We start from the raw sequence: 27678 nt of genomic DNA on the forward strand, positions 1-27678 counted from the left end.
TGGTCTGTGTGTCTGTAGTTGATGATGAGGACTCTCCCCTGTGAGAGTGTGTATAGTGGTGGTCTGTGTGTCTGTAGTTGATGATGAGGACTCTCCCCTGTGAGAGTGTGTATAGTGGTGGTCTGTGTGTCTGTAGTTGATGATGAGGACTCTCCCCTGTGAGAGTGTGTATAGTGGTGGTCTGTGTGTCTGTAGTTGATGATGAGGACTCTCCCCTGTGAGAGTGTGTATAGTGGTGGTCTCCCCTGTGAGAGTGTGTATAGTGGTGGTCTGTGTTTGTAACGTTGTGGTGACTAGCTGGTCAGCTAAAAGTCAGTAGTTCACGTCCAGCGCTCCGTCCCAAAAGAGGCGCTACACATCCAACATGTCAGCCAGCTCCAGAACGTGCTTCCGCAGGAAGCTGCTCTCCACAAGCGCCTCAAAGTTACCATTACCATCATCTTAACACATTTGTTTTTCATTGTGCTGGATGTAATTCTCACCAACCTTATAGGCTGTGCTGTTGGAGGAGTCCACAATGACAAAGAGACGCTTCCGGGCGAAAGGGAACAAGTCCCCAGGGTGAAGGCTAAGGAATACAGGAGTCAACAGTCATTGCATGTACACACGCACACATTGTACAAACAACAATATCTGGCAAATATCAGACTGTGTTTAGAAATAACATGGGCTGTGCGAAAAGTTCAATGTAACTTTTTAAAGGCCAATACTGTACATGCATCTCATGTCTGCCAAACGTTAGAAAACATTGAGGACAGTGGACTGTCAGCGCCTGATCTTTACCAGTGCATCTCTTTTTGGGCGTGGTTCCTTTTCTGCACCATCTCCCCGTTTACCACATCACGGTTCGTGTTGGTGAGGACTCCTCCAAAGTCATATGGTCCTGATAGAAAGACAAAGGTAAATACATTTTTGGGAAGAAATGATCAGATTAATTTCAGCTCCTGCTTCAAGAAGCTGACCAGTGAGTGTGTGTGTGTTTACAAAATGCTGGTGTACCCTCATAATCCAAGCATCCAGTAGGGAAGACTCCGGTAGCTGAAAGATAGACGAGCAGCACACTGTTCGCTGGCAACTCCTACAAAACAACACCACCTCAAATCAGCCAATACCATCCTAAATGTTTTGAGCTTGGTCAAACCTACATGAATGTATTTCAAATGTAAGGTAAACTCACCCCATTCCGTACAAATGTGCGCAACCGCACCATTCAAACGAGGCTACAAAGAAAACGAATGGGACTGTAGCGACTGTGTTGATGTCAAAATCGGGGGTGTGAACTAGGTTTCTATTCAAGCGTTGATCGACATGCTAATGGCTCGATACTATTGGAGAAAAGTTGAAAAAAACTGACCCTTGTTGGGGATGAATCAGAATAGTTGGGTAACATAGATTAGATGTTTTATTTTCATTATATGCTTGTGAGATACTTCTCAATGTATCTTGTTGTACTATAGTGGTGGCCATGTGCAGTTATCTGTTCTGGGGTCAGTTACTTCTCAATGTATCTTGTTGTACTATAGTGGTGGCCATGTGCAGTTATCTGTTCTGGGGTCAGTTACTTCTCATTAGAATGTATCTTGTTGTACTATAGTGGTGGCCATGTGCAGTTATCTGTTCTCTGTTCTGGGGTCAGTTACTTCTCATTAGAATGTATCTTGTTGTACTATAGTGGTGGCCATGTGCAGTTATCTGTTCTGGGGTCAGTTACTTCTCATCAGAATGTATCTTGTTGTACTATAGTGGTGGCCATGTGCAGTTATCTGTTCTGGGGTCAGTTACTTCTCAATGTATCTTGTTGTACTATAGTGGTGGCCATGTGCAGTTATCTGTCCTGGGGTCAGTTACTTCTCATCAGAATGTATCTTGTTGTACTATAGTGGTGGCCATGTGCAGTTATCTGTTCTGGGGTCAGTTACTTCTCATCAGAATGTATCTTGTTGTACTATAGTGGTGGCCATGTGCAGTTATCTGTTCTCTGTTCTGGGGTCAGTTACTTCTCATTAGAATGTATCTTGTTGTACTATAGTGGTGGCCATGTGCAGTTATCTGTTCTGGGGTCAGTTACTTCTCATCAGAATGTATCTTGTTGTACTATAGTGGTGGCCATGTGCAGTTATCTGTTCTGGGGTCAGTTACTTCTCAATGTATCTTGTTGTACTATAGTGGTGGCCATGTGCAGTTATCTGTCCTGGGGTCAGTTACTTCTCATCAGAATGTATCTTGTTGTACTATAGTGGTGGCCATGTGCAGTTATCTGTTCTGGGGTCAGTTACTTCTCATTAGAATGTATCTTGTTGTACTATAGTGGTGGCCATGTGCAGTTATCTGTTCTCTGTTCTGGGGTCAGTTACTTCTCATTAGAATGTATCTTGTTGTACTATAGTGGTGGCCATGTGCAGTTATCTGTTCTGGGGTCAGTTACTTCTCATTAGAATGTATCTTGTTGTACTATAGTGGTGGCCATGTGCAGTTATCTGTTCTGGGGTCAGTTACTTCTCATCAGAATGTATCTTGTTGTACTGTAGTGGTGGCCATTTGCAGTTATCCTTTCTCTGTCCTGGGTTCAGTTACTTGGGCCGCAGAGAGGGGAGAGGTCAAGGTGTCTTCATATGTAAACATATCTTTTAAACCATGTGAAGGAATGATTGAGGGGGAACCAATTATCTCTTGGCCCCACAATGTCTGTGTGCCAGTCACTGTGTCTCTGTGATCTTGTCCAGGAGGGGTGTATTTGATATATGCTAGTGGATGAGGTAATGTATTGGTACTATGTTGTGCCAAGAACGAGAAGTAGAACCTCGTTTTAGGAGAGCAAACTGAATGATAATTTATAGCTAATGCTGTCTGGCTATGGGATACTCCTCTCTCAAGTAAAGTCTTCCTTTGTAATGTTCCTAAGATCTGTTATTTGTCATGTGAGTTGAGATGGGTGTGTCTTGGCTATAAATGATACTAAGAACTGTTTTGTAAGGCCTCTCAGAGAATTCATTTCTAGACACTGAATTGATCTGAGAGTCACAGGGTTGTGATGGAGCTCATATGATTAAAGATGGACTTTATGATACCTCTGACTTGTGTTGTGGTTTGCTCTCATGATTTGGTAAATACAGGACATTTCCACGACAACCTCCTCTACATCTTGACGTGTCATGTCGTATCGTACAGCACGCATAAAGCAAATATTTCTGTCTTACAATCTCTCTCCACCAGGTGTAGCACTTCTCTCATCCTTTAGAAACAAGAAATGGACAGTGACGGGGGTAAGAGGGGGGGGGGGGTAAGGGGGGGATACCTAGTCATTGTTTGCGTCATTATTGCATACGATCATCATTCTCAAAGCCTCTGTTTACTTCTAAGTTCACTTTAGCACCGCCCTCAAAACCCGAATTTATCACAATGCTACCTTCATACCAGATGGATTTCTGCCTTGCTTTAACGCCAATAACTCAGATACACATGAAAACATGAAATGACCCAGGGAATTGATAGAAACTTCCATTTAAATGTTGTTGAATTCTGATAGGATTCCATTGGGATGTACTCTAAAACAGGATATGTTGTTTCTTCCGTTCAGCGGTTACATTTCCATTGGGTAAGACTTGATTTGATGTAAAATTATCTGAGGTGAGCTAGACGGATCATTTTTAGCACAGGACAGTACCACTAAAATGGACTACATAAAAGCTACTGTCAATTTCCAAAAACCACCGGAGCTTAAAAAAGGCAGATACAGGTGGGGGTGATGAAAAATAGATTAAAAGTAGCAACAACTTTGTTCAGCTCAGCCAAGCATGGCTAAGCCGACATTTTGGAACATGAAGGCAGAGCAGAGGGGACAGGGGGGGGAGACAGTCAGATGGAGACTGACCTTAAAGGAGGCAGACAAAAAGGTGAAGAGCTGGCTGAACGTTGGCTTGTACAGCAGGTACTTGTGAGGGTTCTCTCTCTTGGCTGGCTTCTCGCTGGGTTCCTGTGAAGGAAGACATGGGGTAAGGGCCTGTGAAGGAAGAAAGTGAGTAAGCAGCGGTTTAAAGGACAGGTTTCATGCAGGGTTGCCAGCGCTGCCTTTCGCCCGAAATCGCATGAGACTTTTACATTTGCAATATTCTGGATGTGTCGTTGTCCACAAGACATTCATGTAAGAAGCATTTTCAGTATTCCCCCTCACCAATGTTCCATGTTTAGATGCCGTTGTAGCCAGGATGACTGGTTCCCGCTCCAACGCTTGGAGAATGCGGAACATATCGATGGTTAGCTCACTGAACTTCACCTGACAAACACAAAATAATATAGTTTAGAATGTGGGTCTACAGACTGGTCTAGGGGTTGTTTAAGGGCTGGGCTTTAGACTAGAATGTATGCGTTCAAACACCTGGTTGTTGCAGTTGCCAATGATTAGTGCATCTGCCAGGGTGAGCTGACCAACCACCATGCCCTGTTCCAAAGGAGACATGCCCCCTCCTGTAGCCGATTGGATTATGACGATCACAGTATTTTCATTGTTCAGCACCACAACTGGGTCTGCCTGCTCACAGAACCAAACACACTTTACAATTGTATCATGCACAGCTTCCCTTGTACTCCATTGTGCACATCATTCCAGTAGCACGTGTGTGGTACACATTATCTTTCACTCAAATGAAAGATTTACACAAATGTACAATCATAATCCCCCCCCCCCCCCCCAAAATCCAGAATGAAATACAAGACTTCATGTTGAATAGGTTAGTCACTGGTGTATGCACTTTAGTAATGGTCGTTGGGCAACATCCTTCTTTTCAAATGTTTGCTGACCTGTGGAGGCCTCCTTTTAAGTGCTGCTATATCCTTCATTCATAAGTTATGATGACATTTCCCCCTTTCATAGTAGGCAATAGGCAGTAGAAACAGAAAGTGAAAGGCATCAGGTGATTCACTCGGGTTATTCTTTGGGATCTGACCTCCACAAAAGCTGCCACTTCCTGTAAGACCAGATTCCATTCTAATTGATCTTCTGTGTTGAATCGCTGCGTATAGTCCTCAATTTCCTCTGACAGCTCCTACAGGAGGGGAGACAGATATTATGTACACAAAGATACTAATGCATGTACAGTTTAAAAACTATTGCAGGATATTAAAGGAAATATACTTCAATTACAGTCAAAGGTTTACCAGAATAAACATTTCAGGCTGAAACTTGTGTTCTTTGTTCCTGTGTTTTCTGCATTCCACTTCATACTAAAACCCAATATAATAAAACAATACAAAAAAAGGCCTAAATAAATAGAAATGAGATTGAAAGATTCACTTCCTCTGGTTCTTGTTTGTTTTTCTCAGGTTTCTTACCTTGACCAGCACTTTCACTAGGTCCATGTTGTTCAGAAGTAAACAAACTACAATGTAGCGGGCATAATACCGGAGTTTCTTCACTACCAACTCAGGCCTAACATGAGGAGACAATCGAAGGAGAGTTGTGTTACAAGCTAAGCAAAATACCGTGAGTCATCCCTGGTAAGCACAAAAACACACATGTAAAATGTTTTGCACCAGGACTAAATTAATCTAGCTTTTGGAACATTCACGCCGTCATCAACAATTTTGTCACTGCAGGAGTTCTGCCATTACAGTGCATTTGGAAAGTATTCATATCCTTTCACTTGTTACGCATTTTGTTACAGCCTTATTCTTAAAAATGTTTAAGAATTTACCCACTCATCAATCTACACACACACACACACACACATACACAAAATCCCATAATGACAAAGTAAAAACAGGTTTTTAGAAATTCTCGCTAATATATATTTTTTAAAGGACTCTGACCATGAGAAACAAGATTCTCTGGTCTGTTCAAACTAAGATTGAACACTTTGCCACTGAATGCCAAGCGTCAAGTCTGGAGGAAACCTGGCATCATCCCCACGGTGAAGCATGCTGGTGGCAGCATCATGCTGTGGGGATGTTTTTCAACTGAAGGGATTGGGAGACTAGCCAGGATCGAGTCAAAGATGAACTGTGCAAAGTACAGAGCGATCCTGGATGAAAACCTGCTCCAGAGCGCTCAGGATCTCCAACTGGGGCGAAGGTTCACCTTCAACAGGACAACAACCCTAGGCACACAGCCAAGTCAACACAGGAGTGGCTTCGGGACAAGTCTCTGAATGTCCTTGAGTGGCCAAGCCAAAGCCCGGATATGAACCCGATCGAACATCTCTGGAGAGACCTGAAAATAGCTGTGCAGCGACGCTTTCCATTCAACATGACAGAGCTTGAGAGGATAGGATCTGTCAAAAATAATTGGACACACTCCCCAAATACAGGTGTGTCAAGTTTGTAGCGTCATACCCAAGAAGACTCAAGGCTGTAATCGCTGCCAAAGGTGCTTCAACAAAGTACTGAGTAAAGGGTCTGAATACTTACGTAAATGTGAGATGTCCTTTAAGTGCATTTTGGCAAACTCTAAGCGGGCTGTCATGTGCCTTTTACTGAGGAGTGGCTTCCATCTGGCCACTCTACCATAAAGGCCTGATTGGTGGAGTGCTACAGAGATCGAGTTCAGGGAAAAGAGAGAGAGAGATACAGCTGCATGTAAGTTCTCACATTTTCCAACATGTTTTTTACAAAAATATATATTTGGAGTTAGATAAACTTGAATATTTTTGGAAGGGACATATACAGGATGTTACCCTCCACAGCATAACCTTCACTGCAGATCAAAACTCCAAACATACAACCTAATTTTGGACAAAATTACCTGGAAGGATTAATACTATCAAGGACACCATCAAACCTGGAACTGAGACAGACCAGACAGAGCAGATACAACTTCAATTAGCACTGAGGTGTGAAGTGAGAGGTGTCGAAGCCTTTGAGCCCAACAAATGGCAGGCTACCCCACCCAAATCCGGAGTCCTTGAAACCACATCCCGCTCAGAGACCATCCACTGGCATTTGCTCCAAGAAATCTGCCTCCAGAAATAAAAGCGTCTCCCAAGTGGGTGTGACACCTATTCCCGTTGCCTGCTGCACTGCTGCTTGGAATCCACCTGGCGATCTGTTCACCGTCTGCCCTGGTTGTCTCCTCCTGTCTGGTACATGTACCGTCACCACACTCCCCCCTCTCCTCTCGCTCTCCTTCAGCACACACTCACAGGTGGGGTGAGTGATTCTGAACTGACAATGGCCCCAAGTCGTTATATTGTATTTCTTTTGCTATTTGCCTCATGACTCCTGCATGCTTTGTTGACTATGAACTTTCTTGTTTACTGACTAGCCCTGATGCTTCTCCCTCTTTTCCCACTGCCCCGCTACATAGGTTCTCCCTGCAGGAGGTCACTGAGTCCAAGGTGCTAAAGGAGCTTCTTAAACTTGACCCCAAAATGACATCTGGGTCAGATGGTTTAGACCCTAAATTCTTTAAAGGTTGCTGCCCCAATCATCGCCAAGGTTAGCCCCAATCATCGCCAAGGTTATCTCTGACCTTTTTAACCTGTCTCTCCTCTCTGGGGAGAGACAGCCTCCCAGTTCATCCATTATTTAAAAGGGGGAGATCAAGCTGATCCTAACTGTTATAGGCCAATTTCTATTTTGCCTTATTTATCAAAAGTGTTGAAAAAACTTGTCAATAATCAACTGACTGGCTTACTTGATGTCTATAGTATTCTCTCTGGTATACTAATCTGGTTTCCGCTCAGGTTATGGATTTGTCACTGCAACCTTAAAGGTCCTCAATGATGTCACCATTGCCCTTGAATCTAAGCAATGTTGTGCTGCTATTTTTATTGACTTGGCCACAGCTGTTGATACGGTAGACCATTCCAATCTTGTTGGCCGGCTAAGGAGTATTTGTGCCTCGGAGGGGTCTTTGGCCTGGTTTGCTACCTCTCTCAAAGAGTGCAGTGTAAAAAGCAGGGATGCAAACTGGTGAGGGCCCAAAAAGGTGACATATTTTCATTGCACTGAAGCACAAAACATCCCTGCTGAGGGGATTTTTATTTTAAATCAGCTTTAAAATTCTAATTTCTAGTGACTTTTAGGCTGAATCCCTTCTTGAAATGCAGGTTACTAATTCAACAACAGAATATTATCTATATGATCCGTTTCTGTTTGTAAAGTGGTTCATGTGAACCTAACTCACAACTAAACATTTTAAGGAAAACAATTCAATGTTATTTCAAATCAAATTTTATTTGTCACATGCACCGAATACAACAGGTCTTACAGTGAAATGCTTACTTACACGCCCTAACCAACAATGCAATTAAAAAATAAATAATAATAACAATATCAAATAAAAGTAACAAATAATTAAAGAGCAGCAGTAAAATAACAATAGCGAGGCTAGGCTATATACAGGGGGTACCGGTACAGAGTCAATGTAGGGGCATCAGTTAGTCAAGGTAATTGAGGTAATATGTACATGTAGGTAGAGTTACTAAAGGTAGAGTTACTAAAGTGACTACGCATAGATAATAACAGAGAGTAGCAGCAGTGTAAAGGGGGTGGGGGCAATGCAAATAGTCTGGTTAGTCATTTGATTAGATGTTCAGGCTTGAGGGTAGAAGCTGTTCAGAAGCCTCTTGGACTTGGCGCTCCGGTACCGCTTGCCATGCGGTAGCAGAGAGAACCGTCTAGGACTAGGGTGGCTAGAGTCTGACCATTTTCAGGGCGTTCCTCTGACACCGCCTGGTAAATAGGTCCTGGATGGCAGGAAGCTTAACCCCAGTGATGTACTGGGCCGTATGGACTACCCTCTGTAGTGTCTTGCGGTCGGAGGTCGAGCACTTGCAATACCAAGCGGTGATGCAACCAGTCAGGATGCTCTCGATGATGCAGCTGTAGAACCTTTTGAAGATCTGAAGACCTATGCCAAATATTTTTAGTCTCCTGAGGGGGAATAGGTTTTGTTGTGCCTTCTTCACAACTGTCTTGGTGTGCTTGGACCATGTTAGTTTGTTGTTGATGTGGGCACCAAGGAACTTAAAGCTGTCAACCTGCTCCACTATAGCTCCGTCGATGAGAATGGGATGTGCTCGGTCCTCATTTTCCTGTAGTCCACAATCATCTCCTTTGTCTTGATCACGTTGAGGTAGAGGTTGTTGTCCTTGCACCACACGGTCAGGTCTCTGACCTCCTCCCCATAGGCTGTTGTGTCACCGACAACCTTAATGATGGTGTTGAAGTTGTGCCTGGCCGTGCAGTCACGAGTGAACAGGGAGAACAGGAGGGGAATGAGCACGAACCCCTGAGGGGCCCCCGTGTTGAGGATCAGTGTGGCCGAAGTGTTGTTGCTTACCCTTACCAACTGGGGCCACCCATCAGGAAGTCCAGGATCCAGTTGCAGAGGGAGGTGTTGAGTCCCAGGGTCCTTAGCTTAGTGATGAGCTTTGAGGGCACTATGGTGTTGAACGCTGACCTGTAGTCAAAGAATAGCATTTTCACATAGGTGTTCCTTTTGTTCAGGTGGGAAAAAGCAGTGTGGAGCGCAATAGAGATTGCATCATCTGTGGATCTGTTGGGCGGTATGCAAATTGGAGTGGGTCTAGGGTTTCTGGGATAACGGTGCTGATGTGAGCCATGACCAGCTATTCAAAGTACTTCATGGCTACAGACTTGAGTGCTACGGGTCGGGAGACATTTAGGCAGGTTACCTTGGTGATCTTGGGCACAGGGACTATGGTGGTCTGCTTGAAAAATGGTATTACAGACTCAGACAGGGAGAGGATGAAAATGTCAGTGAAGACATTTGTTGTTAGCATGCTCGGAGTACACATCCCGGTAATCTGTCTGGCGGCCTTGTGAATGTTGACCTATTTAAAGGTCTTACTCACATCGGATGCGGGGAGCGAGATAACACAATCGTCCGGAAACGCTGATGCTCTCATGCATGTTTCAGTGTTATTTGCCTCGAAGCGAGCATAGAAGTAATTTAGCTCATCTGGTAGGCTCATGTCACTGGGCAGCTCTCTGCTGTGCTTCCCTTTGTAATCTGTAATAGTTTGCAAGCCCTGCCATATCTGACGAGCGTCGGAGCCAGTGTAGTAGGATTCCATCTTAGCCCTGTATTGATGCTTTGCCTGTTTGATGGTTCGTCGGAGGGCATAGTGGGATTTATTATAAGCTTCCGGGTTGGAGTCCCGCTCCTTGAAAGCGGCAGCTCTACCCTTTAGCTCAGTGCGGATGTTGCCTGTAATCCATGGCTTCTGGTTGGGGTATGTACGTACAGTCACTGTGGGCTATTGATGAAGCCAGTGACTGACGTGGTGTACTCCTCAATGCCATCGGAAGAATCCCAGAACATATTCCAGTCTGTGATGGCAAAACAGTCCTGTAGCTTAGCATCTGCTTCATCTGATTAGTTTTTTATTGACTGAGTCACTGGGGCTTCCTCCTTTAATTTTTGCTTGTAAGGAGGAATCAGGAGGATAGAATTATGGTCAGATTTGCCAAATGGAGGGCGAGGGAGAGCTTTGTCCGTCTCTGTGTGTGGAGTAAAGGCGGTCTAGAATTTTTTCCCCTCTGGTTGCACATTTAGCATGCTGGTGGAAATATGGTAAAAAGATTTAAAGTTTCCCTGCATTAAAGTCCCCGGCCACTAGGAGTAGTTTTCCTGTTTGCTTATGACGGTATACAGCTCATTAAGTGTGGTCTTAGTGCCAGCATCGGTCTGTGGTGGTATGTAGACAGCTACGAAAAATACAGATGAAAACTCTTTAGGTAGATAGTGTGGTCAAAAGCTTACCATGAGATACTCTACCTCAGGTGAGCAAAACCTTGAGACTTCCTTAGATATCGTGCACCAGCTGTTGTTTACAAATATACATAGACCGCCACCCTCACAGTCTTACCAGAGGCTGCTGTTCTGTCCTGCCGATACAGTGTAAAACCCGCCAGCTGTATGTTGTTCATGTCATCGTTCAGCCATGACTCAGTGAAACATAAGATATTACAGTTAATGTCCTGTTGGTAGTTTTATCTTGCTCGTAGGTCATCAATTTTATAATAATAATCACAGTGGTTATAGAGGGTGGAACAGGCAGGGTCAGATAATAATAATCACAGTGGTTATAGAGGGTGGAACAGGCAGGGTCAGATAATAATAATCACAGTGGTTATAGAGGGTGGAACAGGCAGGGTCAGATAATAATAATCACAGTGGTTATAGAGGGTGGAACAGGCAGGGTCAGATAATAATAATCACAGTGGTTATAGAGGGTGGAACAGGCAGGGTCAGATAATAATAATCACAGTGGTTGTAGAGGGTGGAACAGGTCAGGAGTAAATGTCAGTTGGCTTTTCATAGCCGATCGTTCTGAGTGAGAGACAGCAGGTGCGGTAGAGAGAGAGTCGAAAACAGCAGGTCCAGGACAAGGTAGAGAGAGAGCAGGTGTGGGACAAGGTAGCATGTCCAGGGAACAGGGTTCCATAGCCGCAGGCAGAACAGTTGAAGCATTGTATTAAATTATTATAGTCTATAAATTGTGCATATAGGCTGTGACTTAGAATTAAATACAAAATCAATTAAAAATGACTTAGTGCCTTGGAATTCATTTTTTTTATTTCATTTTTAGATACACGAGTTTGGCCAGTCTGGAGCTTCAGGCTCATGCGATGGTGCCTAGAGAGCAGGCGAGCAGCAGTGAATAACCTCTACCCACTTGCAAAGCCACTGGGGATGCGAAACACCCTTTTGCCCACTCTGTTTTACATTTTTCTATAGGTAGGCCTTAAGGTTTTTAGGCAAAATAACCCAATCAAAACAGAAAGCTCCTTGAACGTGGGAATATGCCAGGCCTAATGGGCCAAAATGAATGATGACCTATTGTATAGGTAATAGAACAAAAATGAATGAAACGTTTAAGATATGATGTTTTTCTCGCTACTCATCTTTGTACGTCACCTTAATTTAGCACCAGTGTGTTCTATCAGTTTCTTTATGAAAATATTAAGCAAACTCCATGACAGTAGCTAAAGCAAGGGGCTATAGCAGGACACAAGTATACTGCAAATGCATGCTGGGCCGGGCATGCCCGGATCTCGTGAAGTGAACGCCACTGGAGCAAAATTAGAGCGGGAAAGAAGGCTGATGCTCCAGCATTTGGGAATCTCGCTACACGCTCCAGTCAAATTGGGCACACTCCGCTCCAGCTCCGCTCACATACTCTGGTATCAATATACCCAGTCAATGCAAAGATAAGCTTCCTTCCTAACTCGTTTGCCGGAGAGGAAGGACACCGCTGAGGGACTTCATCATGAAGTGGTGATTTAAAAAAAGTTACAGAGTTGAATGGCTGTGATAGGAGAAAACTGAAAACTGAGGATGGATCAACAACATAGTAGTTACTCCACAATACTAACCTAATTGACAGAGTGAAAAGAAGGAAGTCTTTCACAGTATAAATATATTCAAAAACATGCATCCTGTTTGCAACAAGGAACTAAAGTAAAACTGCAAGAAATGTGGCAAAGCAATTAACTTTTTGTCCTGAATACAAAGTGTGTTGTATTGGATTTGACCCAAACATAACTGAGTACCACTTTCCATATTTTCAAGCATAGTGGTAGCAGCATCATGTTATGGGTGTGCTTGTAATCGTTAAGGACTGGGGAGTTTTTCCAGGATAAGAACATTTATGGAATGGAGATTAGTACAGGCAAAATCCTAGAGGAAACTCTGGTTGACTGCTTTGCACCAGACACTGTGAGATTAATTCACCTTTCAGCAGGACAATAACCTAAAACACAATGTCACATCTACACTGTGAGATGAATCCACCTTTCAGCAGGACAATAACCTAAAACACAATGTCACATCTACACTGTGAGATTAATTCACCTTTCAGCAGGACAATAACCTAAAACACAATGTCACATCTACACTGGGAGATGAATTCACCTTTCAGCAGGACAATAACCTAAAACACAATGTCACATCTACACTGTAGTTGCTTAACAAGAAGACAGTGAATGTTCCTGAGCGGCGAGTTACAGTTTTTAATTAAATCTGCTTGAAAATCTATAGCAAGACTTGAAATTGGCTGTCCAGCAATGATCAACAATCAATTTGAGAGCTTGAAGAACTTTGAAAATAATAAAATGGGCAAATATTGTAGAATCCTGGTGTGCAAAGCATTTATTCTTACCCAGAAAGACTGAAATCACTGCCAACGGTGATTCTAATATGTTTTGACTCAGGGGTGTGAATACTTCTGAAATATAATTGTATTTCATTTTCAATAAATTAGCATACATTTGTAAAAACATGTATTCACTTGAATGTTTAATCCATTTTGAATTCAGGCTCTAACAACAAAATGTGGAATAAGTCAAGGGGTATACTTTCTGAAGGCACTGTTTAAATGTGATTGTAATTTGGCTCTGCCTGCCATAAAAACCTTTAACTATCATAAAAAATATCATATTTTTGCAAGCTAAATCACGCATCACCTTTCACATCTCAGTGGTTTAGCTGGGTCCTGAAAACAATTCTGTCATGTTGTTTTGCTGCCATGCTATGTTAGTAAGCCAGCTAATCCATCACTGTGTTCACCGGGTTCAGCAGTAAACAGACAATTACTGCTGAACCAGTAAATTGGGGCATTAAAATGCTGTCGGAGATACAAGGTGGAAACTTGATACCCGAGTCTACGAGTTGACAAGTTTCATCACTGAACTTTCACCTTTTCAACCAAAAGATGATGAAATAATGTGAACAATGTAGCTAGTTTGACCACATTTCCAACATTAGCAAGCTAGCTATGTTATTAGCCCAGAATTTAAGTTCTAAGGGTTAAAAAGAAGATAATACTAAAATGTTATTTCATCACTGAAATTGTTGGAGTATATCAATTATCCCTGCTACTCATATAATATATTATTGCATGTTGCATTACTGTTGAGTTGTCTGACTTTCAGGGATACAGTGCCTTGCGAAAGTATTTGGCCCCCTTGAACTTTGCGACCTTTTGCCACATTTCAGGCTTCAAACATAAAGATATAAAACTGTATTTTTTTGTGAAGAATCAACAACAAGTGGGACAGTTAATATTCAGATTTTTTTGTACTTTTTCAATTTCACCATTTGTGCATATCCGAATAACAAATTCAGATTCTGGCCTACCCCTAGGTCCGAGACCTACCTCCCTATCAAGTACCAGTTAATAACATTACTTTAGAAGCATGGGGACCGGTTAATAACGTTACTTTTGAAGCGTGGGGACCGGTTAATAACGTTACTTTAGAAGCATGGGGACCGGTTAATAACGTTACTTTTGAAGCGTGGGGACCGGTTAATAACGTTACTTTAGAAGCGTGGGGACCGGTTAATAACGTTACTTTAGAAGCGTGGGGACCGGTTAATAACGTTATTTTAGAAGCGTGGGGACCGGTTAATAACGTTACTTTAGAAGCATGGGGACCGGTTAATAACGTTACTTTAGAAGCATGGGGACCGGTTAATAACGTTAATAACGTTATTTTAGAAGCGTTAACTTTTGGGGACCGGTTAATAACGTTACTTTTTTGAAGCACGGGACCGGTTAATAACGTTACTTTAGAAGCGTGGGGACCGGTTAATAACGTTACTTTAGAAGCATGGGGACCGGTTAATAACGTTACTTTAGAATGGGGCGTGGGGACCGGTTAATAACGTTACTTTAGAAGCATGGGGACCGGTTAATAACGTTACTTTAGAAGCATGGGGACCGGTTAATAACGTTACTTTAGAAGCGTGGGGACCGGTTAATAACGTTACTTTAGAAGCATGGGGACCGGTTAATAACGTTACTTTAGAAGCATGGGGACCGGTTAATAACGTTATTTTAGAAGCGTGGGGACCGGTTAATAACGTTATTTTAGAAGCATGGGGACCGGTTAATAACGTTACTTTAGAAGCATGGGGACCGGTTAATAACGTTATTTTAGAAGCATGGGGACCGGTTAATAACGTTACTTTAGAAGCATGGGGACCGGTTAATAACGTTACTTTAGAAGCGTGGGGACCGGTTAATAACGTTATTTTAGAAGCGTGGGGACCGGTTAATAACGTTACTTTAGAAGCGTGGGGACCGGTTAATAACGTTACTTTAGAAGCATGGGGACCGGTTAATAACGTTCTTTATATTCCAGGCATTTTGTTTTTGTCCCACAAACAAATGCAACAAAGCACCTATGCAAAGCCATCACTGTCACTCAGAAAATTATTCCAGTGTCTGCCTGTCAGCTGAAAATCTTTGCCAGTGTGTGTGTGTGTGTGTGTGTGTGTGTGTGTGTAGGCTACCTGCCCCTCTCCCTCCCTCTGAAGCATGCATCATCTACTGTAGCTACTGACGTTACAGGCGTGATTCAGGAGAGATATTTTTTAATTAGGATTACATTTTTCAATGCTAGTTGAGGATACTGTAGTTATCACGTTGGATGTATTAACTACAAAGAGGTAGGATGTGTTTTGATTTGAATTCTGGTGCCACTCTGCACACACAAGACTTCATCGAAGCCACTTTGTAGGTATAATTCTGTGGGCCTAATTCAGAGAATGCATGTCATAACAACAAGATGCCCACCTCTCTCCTCACCTGCAAAATTTCTGTCACATTTTTTGTGGTTCAAACCGAAAAATATAATAATGGTTCTGTTCAAAACAAAACAATTGGAAAATCATTTTGATTCCGACCCCTGGACACAACATCCTAAAATGGAGGTGGTGTGCACGTGTGTGGTGCAGTTGAAGGACTCTTACTAGTAGTGATAGTAGAGCTGGCCTATTTTGGATGCCACCTCCCCTATCTGCCATCTCTTCAGGCCATGCCGATTTTCCAGGACCTGCCTGCTCACAAGCAAAAATAGAACAAATAAGCAACACCGTGTTTAAACCGTGTTTAAAACGAACATTTAGACACATTGAAGATGCCTTTAAACTGTCTAACATAACAACCAAAAGATAAAGGCTTGTATACTTCACACAAACAAACTCCGCCCATATTTTAAATGCTGACATTTTAGGAGATACCAGTAACTGTTTTTCCTCCTTCCCGAGAGTCAACTGAACTCTGTCCTTTTGGAGCTATTAAAGACTAAATTATAAACTGGGTGGTTCGAACACTGAATGCTGATTGGCCGACAGCCATGGTAAATCAGACCGTATACCACGGGTACGACAAAAACATTTATTTGTACTGCTCTAACTTCGTTGGTATCCAGTTCATAATAGCAATAAGGCACCTCGGGGGTTTGTGATATATGGATAATATACCACGGCTAAGGGCTGTGTCCAGGCACTCTGCATTGCGTCGAGCTTATTAACATCCCTAAGTCGTGGTATACTGGCCATATACCACACCCCCTCTCGCCTTATTGCTTAAATAAATTCTCTGTGAGCAGGGATTGAAAATCTCTGAGCACTGCATCTCTACATCTCATCATCTAGGCTCAAACGTTCTTGATCTATCCATCTGGGGAAATGTGTGTGAGAGAAAGGAGCTATCAGTGGTCAGCTGACCTGTGCTGCTGCTGAAACTTCCACAGCTTGGTGTAGATGTCAAAGGTGCGCCCGAAGTAGGACTGCCACTGCTTGTGCCTGTACTGAGGAAGATCTCTGCGAGAGACAAGAGGGGAAGGGGTTAAACAAGAACAGCTCACGTAGCCTACATATCAATTTTTATTTTACCTTTATTTAAGTAGGCAAGTCAGTTAGGAAAAACAAATCTTATTTTCAATGATGACCTAGGAACAGTGGGTTAACTTCTTATGGCTGCAGGGGCCGTATTGAGTAGCTTGGATGAAAAGGTGCCCATTGTAAACGGCCAGCTCCTCAGTCTCAGTTGCTAATATATGCATAGTATTATTAGTATTGGATAGAAAACACTCTAAAGTTTCCAAAACTGTCAAAATATTAGCTGTAAGTATAACAGAACTGATATTGCAGGCAAAACCCTGAGGAAAATCAAAAGTGGCTTCTATTTGGAAAACTCCATGTTCCATAGCCTCCCTTTGCTCCATTTAAAGGGATATCAACCAGATTCCTTTTCCTATCGCTTCCTCAAGGTGTCAACAGTCTTCAGACATAGTTTCAGGCTTTTATTTTGAAAAATGAGCCTGTGTGTGTGTCAGAGCTGTGTGTAAGTTGACTATGCAAACAACTTGTGATTATCAACACAAAAGAAGAAGAAAAAGAAGCCAAGAGAGACTGACATGCATAGTATTAATATTAGCCCTCTGATTACAAGTAAGAGCAAAACGTGCCACTCTTTTCTGGACCAGCTGCAGCTTAACTATGTCTTTCCTTGCAGCACTGGACCACACGACTGGACAATAATCAAGATTAGACAAAATAGACTAAACTAGAGCCTGCAGAACTTGCTTCTTGGAGTGCAATGTCAAAAAAGCAGAGCATCTCTTTCTTATGGCTAGACCTCTCCCCATCTTTGCAACCATTGAATCAATATGTTTTGACAATGACAGTTTACAATCTAAGGTAACACCAAGTAATTTAGTCTCCTCAACTTGTTCAACAGACACACCATTCATTACCAGATTCGGCTGAGGTCTAGAACTTAGGGAATGATTTGTACCAATTACAATGCTCTTAGTTGTAGAGATGTTTAGGACCAGTTTATTTCTGGCAAACCATTCCAAAACTGACTGCAATTCTATGTTAAGGGTTTCAGTGACTTCATTGGCTGTGGTTGCTAATGCGTATATGGTTGAATCATCAGCATACATAGACACACATTCTTTGTTTAATGCCAGTGGCAGGTCACTGGTAAAAAAATTAAAGAGTAGAGGGCCTAGAGAGATGCCCTGCGGTACACCACACTTTACATGTTTGACATTAGAGACGCTTCCATTAAAGAAAACCCTTTGAGTTTTTTTTAGCTACATAGCTCTGAATCCACGATATGGCAGAGGTTGAAAAGCAATAGCACTTAAGTTTTTTCAACAACAGGTTATGATCAATAATATCAAAAGGCTACACTGAAATCTAACAGTACAGCTCCTACAATTTTCTTATTATCAATTTCTTTCAAACGATCATAAGTTATTTGTGTCAGTGCAGTACATGTTGAGTGCCCTTCTCTATAAGCATGCTGAAAGTCTGTTGTTAATTTGTTTACAGAGAAATAGCATTGTATTTGGTCAAACACAATTTGTTCCAACAGTTTGCTAAGAGCTGGCAACAAGCATATAGATCTGCTGTTAGAACCAGTAAAGTCTGCTTTACCACTTTACCAGGCCTGAGGACAAAGACTTTCCTCAAGGCTCAGATTAAAAATATGACAGATGGGAGTGGCTATAGAGTCAGCTACCATCCCCAGTAGCTTTCCATCTAAGTTGTCAATGCCAGGAGGTTAGTCATTATTGATCGTTAACAATAATTTTTCCTCCTCTCCCACACCAACTTTACAAAATTCAAACTTGCACTGCTTTTCTTTCATATATATTTTTTAATGCATGAATATAATTACTCACTCTTTCTCGTGGGCATTTCCTGCCTAAGTTTGCCCACTTTGCCAATTAAAAAAATCATAAAATAATTGGCAACATCAAATGGTTTTGTGATGAATAAGCCATCTGATTCGATGAAAGATGGAGTTGAATGTCTTTCTACCAATAATTTAATTTAAAGAATTACAAAGTTTTTTCCCATCATTCTTCATATCATTGATCTTGGCTTCATAATAAAGTTTTGTCTTCTTTTTGTTGAGTTCAGTCACATAATTTCTCAATTTGCAGTAAGTAAGCCAGTCAGATGTACAGCCAGACTTATTAGCCACTCCTTTCGCCCCATCTCTTTCAAACATACAGTTTTTCAAATTCATAAATGAATCAAGTGCAGCATCTGGATGCTCCTCATTAATCACATCAGACCAAAATATTTGAAACATCATCCACATAAGAGTCACAACAAAATATTTTTAGACCCAGCTGTAGGAACTTTGGCTTTCCTGGATATAGCCACTATATTGTGATCACTGCATCCAATGGGTACGGATACAGCTTTAGAACAAATTTCAACAAAATTAGAAAAAAATATGATCAATACACGTGGATGATCTTGTTCCTGTAGTGTTTGTAAACACTGGTTACAGTGAGAAGCTTCCTCTTGAGCGGACAGCTTGATGAAAACCAGTCAATATTCAGGTGCCCAAGAAAGTAGACCCCTCTGTTTACATCACATAAACTATCAAGCATTTCACACATATTATTTAGATACTGACTGTTCACACTTGGTGGCCTATAGAAACACCCCAAAAGAAAAGGCATTAGATGTGCCAAGTGAACCTGCATCCACAACACTTCAATAACACCTGACATAAGATCTGCTCTAAGCATTACAGGGATATGGCTCTGAATATATACAGCAACACCTCCCCCATAAGCATTACAGGGATATGGCTCTGAATATATACAGCAACTCCTCCCCCATAAGCATTACAGGGATATGGCTCTGAATATATACAGTAACTCCTCCCCTATAAACATTACAGGGATATGGCTCTGAATATATACAGTAACTCCTCCCCCATAAGCATTACAGGGATATGGCTCTGGATATATACAGTAACTCCTCCCCCATAAGATCTTCTCTAAGCATTACAGGGATATGGCTCTGAATATATACAGTAACTCCTCCCCCATAAGCATTACAGGGATATGGCTCTGGATATCTACAGCAACTCCTCCCCCATAAGCATTTCTGTCTCTTCTATAAATGGTATATCCTTGTATTGATACTGATGTATCATCAAATTAATTATCTAAGGGAGTCTCAGAAATGGCTAATATATGAATGTTATCTGATGTTAGCAAGTTATTGATTTTATGAACCTTATTTCTAAGGCTGTGTTGTGTCTTTGGCTATGCCGGATTAAGTGATATGACATGCTATTCTATAAAAGCCTTTCTCTGTAATAATATTACCTGATTGAGCTAATCATGTAAATGTAATTAACTAGAGAGTCGGGGCACCACAAAATAATATTTATAGAGCTGTTATCTTCCGAATAAACTCTTAAAGACCTAGTAATATTTTACATCAATAGCAGTCAATATTAATCATCACCTTATTTCAGTCTCATCTGAAAGCTGTAAATTCTTGGTTATCTTCACGAACCCTGGCTAACAAGTTGAATCAACAATACAAAATTGGGTTTAATTATTTATTTACAAAATACCTAACTAATCACACAGAATATGCACAGAATGAATCATACCTTGATTAAATGATGTCATAAAGGAAAACGTCCCTAGCGGACGGAACAGATTTATTTATTTATTTTACCTTTATTTAACCAGGTAGGCAAGTTGAGAACAAGTTCTCATTTACAATTGCGACCTGGCCAAGAAAAAGCAAAGCAGTTCGACACATACAACAACACAGAGTTACACATGGAGTAAAACAAACATATAGTCAATAATACAGTATAAACAAGTCTATATACAATGTGAGCAAGTGAGGTGAGATACGGGAGGTAAACGCAAAAAAAGGCCATGGTGGCAAAGTAAATACAATATAGCAATAAAACACTGGAATGGTTGATTTGCAGTGGAAGAAAGTGCAAAGTAGAGAGAAATAATGGGGTGCAAAGGAGCAAAATAAATAAATACAGTCGGGGGGAGAGGTAGTTGGTGCAGTAATTTGTGAGCTGCTCTGACAGTTGGTGCTTAAAGCTGGTGAGGGAGATAAGTGTTTCCAGTTTCAGAGATTTTTGTAGTTCGTTCCAGTCATTGGCAGCAGACAACTGGAAGGAGAGGCGGCCAAAGGAAGAATTGGTTTGGGGGTGACCAGAGAGATATACCTGCTGGAGCGCGCGCTACAGGTGGGTGCTGCTATGGTGACCAGAGAGCTGAGATAAGGGGGGACTTTACCTAGCAGGGTCTTGTAGATGACCTGGAGCCAGTGGGATTGGCGACGAGTATGAAGCAAGGGCCAGCCAACGAGAACGTACAGGTCGCAGTGGTGGGTAGTATATGGGGCTTTGGTGACAAAACGGATGGCACTGTGATAGACTGCATCCAATTTATTGAGTAGGGTATTTTGTAAATGACATCGCCGAAGTCGAGGATTGGTAGGATGGTCAGTTTTACAAGGGTATGTTTGGCAGCATGAGTGAAGGATGCTTTGTTGCGAAATAGGAAGCCAATTCTGGATTTAACTTTGGATTGGAGATGTTTGATGTGAGTCTGGAAGGAGAGTTTACAGTCTAACCAGACACCTAGGTATTTGTAGTTGTCCACATATTCTAGGTCAGAGCCGTCCAGAGTAGTGATGTTGGACAGGCAGGCAGGTGCAGGCAGCGATCGGTTGAAGATATGACAGCTGGTTACACAAAAAAAAAGGGGGCTGGGTTTGAGTGAAAGAGCAGGAAGACTTGAGGAACAAAGGGAGAAGCCATGCTATCGTAAATACAGTATCTTATGCATTCTAAATTACCGCCCATTTGGAAAAGGAAAATGCAATAAGTATTTACTCTGAGCTGCGCTTCGGTAGGTTGGTGGTAGATGGAAGGCCGTGTTGCCCAACAGAATCCTTTGAAGAATGTCTCTGCTGGTAAATTGGATACATTGTAGTAATGTCGTTCTGTGGCACCTCATTTGGCCGCCTTTCCGTCCAGTTCTCTGCTGCCTGCGACTGGAACGAATTGCAAAAATCTCTGAAGTTGGAGACTTTTATCTCCCTCACCAACTTTAAACATCTGCTATCTGAGCAGCTATCCGATTGCTGCAGCTGTACATAGTCCATCGGTATATAGCCCACCCAATTTACCTACCTCATCCCCATACTGTTTTTATTTTATTTACTTTTCTTCTCTTTTGCACACCAATATCTCTACCTGCACATGTTCATCTGATCATTTATCACTCCAGTGTTAATCTGCTAAATTGTAATTATTCACTCCTATGGCCTATTTATTGCCTACCACCTCATGCCTTTTGCACACAATGTATATAGATTCTTTTTTTTTCTACTATGTTATTGACTTGTTAATTGTTTATTGTTTACTCCATGTGTAACTCTGTGTTGTTGTCTGTTCACACTGCTATGCTTTATCTTGGCCAGGTCGCTGTTGCAAATGAGAACTTGTTCTCAACTAGCCTACCTGGTTAAATAAAGGTCAAATAAAAAATAAATAAATAAAAGAAATAGGCCTACGGGCATCATACTCCATGTGGAACAGAGTCTAGATTTTTGTTAAAATACTCTGGTCACAGAATATAAAATTAACAATATATCACATTACTTCTTCCTAGTAATACATTTCTTGTTTTAGAAACATTTCTGGGGCCTCCCGAGTGGCGCAGTGGTCTAAGGCTAGAGGTGTTACTATAGATCCGGGTTCATTCCCGGGCTGTGCCACAACCGGTCATGGCAGGGAGTCCCATAGTGCAATAGGATAGGGGGAGGGTTTAGCCAGAGGGGTTTTACTTGGCTTATCACACTCCAGCGACTCCTTGTGGCGGGCCGGGTGACTCCGGTCACCAGTTGAACTGTGTTTCATTGGCTTGCTTCCGGGTTAAGCTGGCAGGTGTTAAGGAGTGCGGTTAGGCGGGTCATGTTGTTTTGGAGTACGCATGACTCCACCGTCGCCTCTTCCGAGCCCGATTGAAATGGGGGAGAAAAGAGAGAATAGGGGAGAGAGGAATAAATAAAACACTACTAAACATGCTCGTCATGTTTTTGTCATTCTTTGGGTAATTATGGCCCAAAAAATGATATTGGCTGGTAAGTGACCACAGTGGCTGGTATTAAAAAAAAGTTTGTTTGGACTGACAAATTCTCTAAAAACGGAGGAGGCTCAATTACAACTTGTGTCTGACAACACCGTTGCAGTGAGCTCACAGTGTTCCCTGTCTCTTCTTGTTTCAGATTGGGACGCCGCTCCAGTTTCTATCCATACATCACAGGGACGAGCGGAATGGGGGTTCATTACTAAGAGAAGTAACGAAGCAACCAATTCCAAGTTCTCAGACAATCGTTCAGGCACGTGTTGTCACTACTGTACACACTCGTAAGGGACAGAGGGGGGAGGGAGACAGAAGGAGAGTGAGTGTGCAAGCGAGCAAGGGAGAAGATACAGCAGCTACTGACATACCAAGCCTAAAAAAATATTTGAACTTGTCATTTATACTAGGCCTAAATAGCCTTTCCATGGAGAAAAGCAGGCTAGCTCTTGCTAATTGCTAAATGTAAAATAGGCCTAGACCAAATGAACTGTTGCACATCGAAAAATATGAATGAATGAATGGGGAATCATTAGTAAAATGGAAACTTGCAAACCACTTGAGCAACAAGGCAAGCAAAGAATGGCATGACATAAAAGATGCTCAGTCTTAACAGCATTTGTTGTTGAAATATGATTTTCTATATTATTTGTCATGAAGTGTTATTTGCAGTCGTCACTATGACAACTACCCTGAAGCACTGAATGGTCCTGTGTTACCACCTTAATAATAGAACTACAGAGGGCAGTACGATGCTTTGATCCGTTGATTGACAGGTGTACTGCAGAATGATAAATGGTCCGCTGGTGTGGATGATCACCAACCTTCAGTTATGTATACTTTATCATTATAGTTATCGTCCTTGGTGTGGATGATCACCAACCTTCAGTTATGTATACTTTATCATTATAGTTATCGTCCTTGGTGTGGATGATCACCAACCTTCAGTTATGTATACTTTATCATTATAGTTATCGTCCTTGGTGTGGATGGCCCTTAAAGGTTGACAAATAAGACAAAGTGCCACGTCAAACTGAAAAGGTTGTACTCTTCAAATTGGGGTTGATACTAAGAAATGTGGTATTACAGAAATGGTGTATTTTCATTCACCTTAATTCTGAGAGTGTGGACCATCTTTTTACCATTGATCATTTAGGTCTACGAGCCCTTTATTAAATAACTAACTGATCATTTAGGTCTATGAGCCATTTATGTCACGCCCTGACCATAGAGAGCCTTTGTTTTTCAATGGTAAAGTAGGTCAGGGAGTGACTGGGGGGTTTTGTAGTTATTCTTTTCTATGTGGGGTTCTAGTTTAGTTTTTCTATGTTGGTGATTGGTTTATGATTTGCAATTAGAGGCAGCTGGCTATCGTTGTCTCTGATTGGGGATCATATTTAAGTAGCCTTTTTCCACCTGTGTTTTATGGGATATTGTTTTGAGTTAGTGCATGTAGCACCTCTGTAGTCACGGTTCGTTGTTCGTTTATTGTTTATTGTTTTGCTTTGCTAAGTTTCTCTTTCAATAAATTATGTGGAACTCAACATCCGCTGCGCCTTGGTCCATCTCTACAAACGAACGTGACAATTTATTAAATAACTAACTGATCATTTAGGTGGCCCCCAATCTGGCCCTCAAACCATCACGGTCACCTAATAATCCCCAGTTCACAATTGGCTCATTCACCCCCCTCCTCTCCCCTCTAACTATTCCCCAGGTCGTTGCTGCAAATGAGAACGTGTTCTCAGTCAACTTACCTGATAAAGTAACGGATAAATAAATAAAATAAAAAAGGTCAACGAGCCATTTATTAAGTAACTAAGTGTGGAGTCATTTTTTTAAATTATAGCTTACTGCATTGAATGTCAGATCATTTAAAAGTAGGCCAATTAAACAATTCAAAACGACTTATCAACAGTCAAAAACACAAATACAGAGGCCTCAAGAGACAGACAGATAGACAGACAGACAGACAGACAGACAGACAGACAGACAGGCTGACCGTAGGCCATTGAAGAGTTGTTTGGATTTGTCCAGTAGGTAGCAGAAGTCTGTGACTGTCTTCCTTTCACCCAATGGGATGTCATCCTCAGCCCCAGTCATGGCACCTGCCTCTCACCCCTGAAAAACAAGAGCATCTTTGACTTGACAGAGGCCATATAATACAAACAGTAAAACTAAAAGGGCATTTTGTCATTTATTATTTTTTTGTAGGTAATATGTATCTGCAATATGTATCATGTATTTTCTGCATCATCAAACAACCAAAGTGCTCTAAACTGTCCAAAAATTCACTGTCAAGCTCTAGTGATCAGGCTCTGGCTATAAGCATGAGCCTTGCCAACCAGTGCATACATTCTACAAGGTGTGTGCGTGTACGTGTGAGAGAGTGTGGTCAAGGGCAACCAGCTCAAGCACTACCTATTTTGCAGAAAAGGTATAACCAATTTTACAGAAAAATGTGGCACCTTTTTTTGGAAGCAGAGTTGGATGTACTAACAAATTCTCTAAAATGACATTGGAGGTGGCTTATGGTAGAGAAATTAACATTCAATTCTCTGGCAACAGCTATGGTGGACATTCCTGCAGTCAGCATGCAATTGTATGCTCCCTCAAAACCTGAGATCTGTCATTGTGTTGTGAAAAAACTGCACATTTTAGAGTGGCCTTTTAGTGTCCCCAGCACAAGGTGCACCGGTGTAATGATCATGCTGTTTAATCAGCTTTTTGATATGCCACACCTGTCAAGTGGATGGATAATCTTGGCAAAGGAGAACTGCTCACTAACAGGGATGTAAACATTATTGTGCACAAAATTTGAGAGAAATACACTTTGTGCATATGGAACATTTTTGGGATATTATATTTCAGCTCTTGAAACATGGGACCCACATTTTACATGTTGCGTTTATAGTTTTGTTCAGTATAGCTAGGGGCAATCCAACATCACTGAGTGAAACCATCCATAATTTAAAGCATGCGATGGCTGCACCATGTTATGGGTACAGTGCTTGACTTGGGACGGAGTGCCGTACCGTGTGGTGGTTCATTTCTTTACTATCAAATGAGGATAGACAAACTTATCACACAAGTCAGAGTTACACTTAAACTAAATCTTTATTCACTTATTAGTAAGGGAGCAGGTCAATACAACACACACATACAAAGTGAATCGATTGAGTGCTCTACGATGATAGAGATGACATCATCTTCTATGATGGCTGGTCGACGAATCACCCTCAAATGATTCGTCGAGAGCCCCCAGACAAAAGTGCAAAGGTCTTTTATAGCCAAGAAACACCCCTTTCAGTCTACATGACGAACAACAGATGGATGGAATGGGTCACAAGGCTATGATTTGTATGACAGATAGTTATTATTCACAGCAGACAGCATCTGCTGTAAAAACAGTTATCTTTGTGTAGAGACCAGGGTCGGGCCCTGGGGTCATCTCTCCCTGGTACCATAGAGAACAGAAACACTAACTCATTCTATGGAATGCGGTTTCTTTAGGTTTTATAACCCAAAAGACATCGTAAATCTCCCGTCAGTGTTAACTCCCAAAGGCCCACTTTCAGTTAACACAGACACAATAGAGTTCTAAGAACCCTCTAATCTGTTGCATAAAACAACCATTTTATGCAATAAAAGTATTATTACATCATCTTGTAATTTTGCTCTCACAACCGGCACCTCTAATTGTTTGTGCCACTACTGTGATTCTGTGATTCTGGCGTATGTGTGCCAGTAGACTGTTCAAGATTGAGAATGTGCAGGATGCACTGTTCCAAGTTGTCAAATCACATCAGAGTCAAGCAGAAAGACTTCGACCTTAGAAAGAGATCGAAATGTACACAATTGTTACCCGGAAGAAAATGGGGAATGGTCATGCTTTTTTCAATTTCAGTCAGGGGAATGGGTTTTAGTATTTTACTCCAGAAGAGGGTCATGTCATTTGTAATCGATTCAATGTCACATTGCTCAATGTTTTGGGAAATAGTTGCTTATTATATACAGATCGGTGTCTGATGCTCATCCCTGATTTCTACACAATATCAAGTACGCCTAGTGTGGTCTCAATCAAATGATCCATAGCCTAGTGTGGTCTCAATCAAATGAGCCATAGCCTAGTGTGGTCTCAATCAAATGAGCCATAGCCTAGTGTGGTCTCAATCAAATGATCCATAGCCTAGTGTGGTCTCAATCAAAAATGAGTCTCAATCAAATGATCCATAGTGTGGTCTCAATCAAATGATCCATAGCCTAGTGTGGTCTCAATCAAATGATCCATAGCCTAGTGTGGTCTCAATCAAATGATCCATAGCCTAGTGTGGTCTCAATCAAATGATCCATAGCCTAGTGTGGTCTCAATCAAAAATGAGTGTGGTCTCAATCAAAGCCTAGTGTGGTCTCAATCAAATGATCCATAGCCTAGTGTGGTCTCAATCAAATGAGCCATAGCCTAGTGTGGTCTCAATCAAATGATCCATAGCCTAGTGTGGTCTCAATCAAATGAGCCATAGCCTAGTGTGGTCTCAATCAAATGATCCATAGCCTAGTGTGGTCTCAATCAAATGAGCCATAGCCTAGTGTGGTCTCAATCAAATGATCCATAGCCTAGTGTGGTCTCAATCAAATGAGCCATAGCCTAGTGTGGTCTCAATCAAATGATCCAAGTGTGGTCTCAATCAAAATAGTGTGGATCCATAGCCTAGTGTGGTCTCAATCAAATGAGCCATAGCCTAGTGTGGTCTCAATCAAATGATCCATAGCCTAGTGTGGTCTCAATCAAATGAGCCATAGCCTAGTGTGGTCTCAATCAAATGATCCATAGCCTAGTGTGGTCTCAATCAAATGAGCCATAGCCTAGTGTGGTCTCAATCAAATGATCCATAGCCTAGTGTGGTCTCAATCAAATGAGCCATAGCCTAGTGTGGTCTCAATCAAATGATCCATAGCCTAGTGTGGTCTCAATCA

General features: G+C 41.8%; 1 protein-coding gene across 1 annotated transcript; it reads right to left on the minus strand.

Annotated features, from left to right (window-relative positions):
• Positions 1-351: 351 nt before the first annotated feature.
• Positions 352-24817, minus strand: LOC115147115 (protein SCAI-like). Its single transcript, XM_065004596.1, has 14 exons — positions 24704-24817; positions 16478-16573; positions 15719-15805; positions 10724-10784; positions 9139-9286; positions 5329-5465; positions 4944-5042; positions 4376-4528; positions 4172-4273; positions 3872-3973; positions 1000-1078; positions 784-883; positions 483-568; positions 352-440 (listed from the first exon to the last, which is right to left on the minus strand). Exons 1-14 carry the CDS (start codon positions 24802-24804, stop codon positions 352-354), a joined length of 1440 nt encoding a protein of 479 aa, XP_064860668.1. The 5' UTR covers positions 24805-24817.
• Between the last annotated feature and the right edge of the window lie 2861 nt (positions 24818-27678).

The sequence above is a fragment of the Oncorhynchus nerka genome, linkage group LG19 (genome assembly GCF_034236695.1).
Source record: "Oncorhynchus nerka isolate Pitt River linkage group LG19, Oner_Uvic_2.0, whole genome shotgun sequence".
NCBI classification, from domain to species: Eukaryota; Metazoa; Chordata; class Actinopteri; order Salmoniformes; family Salmonidae; genus Oncorhynchus; species Oncorhynchus nerka.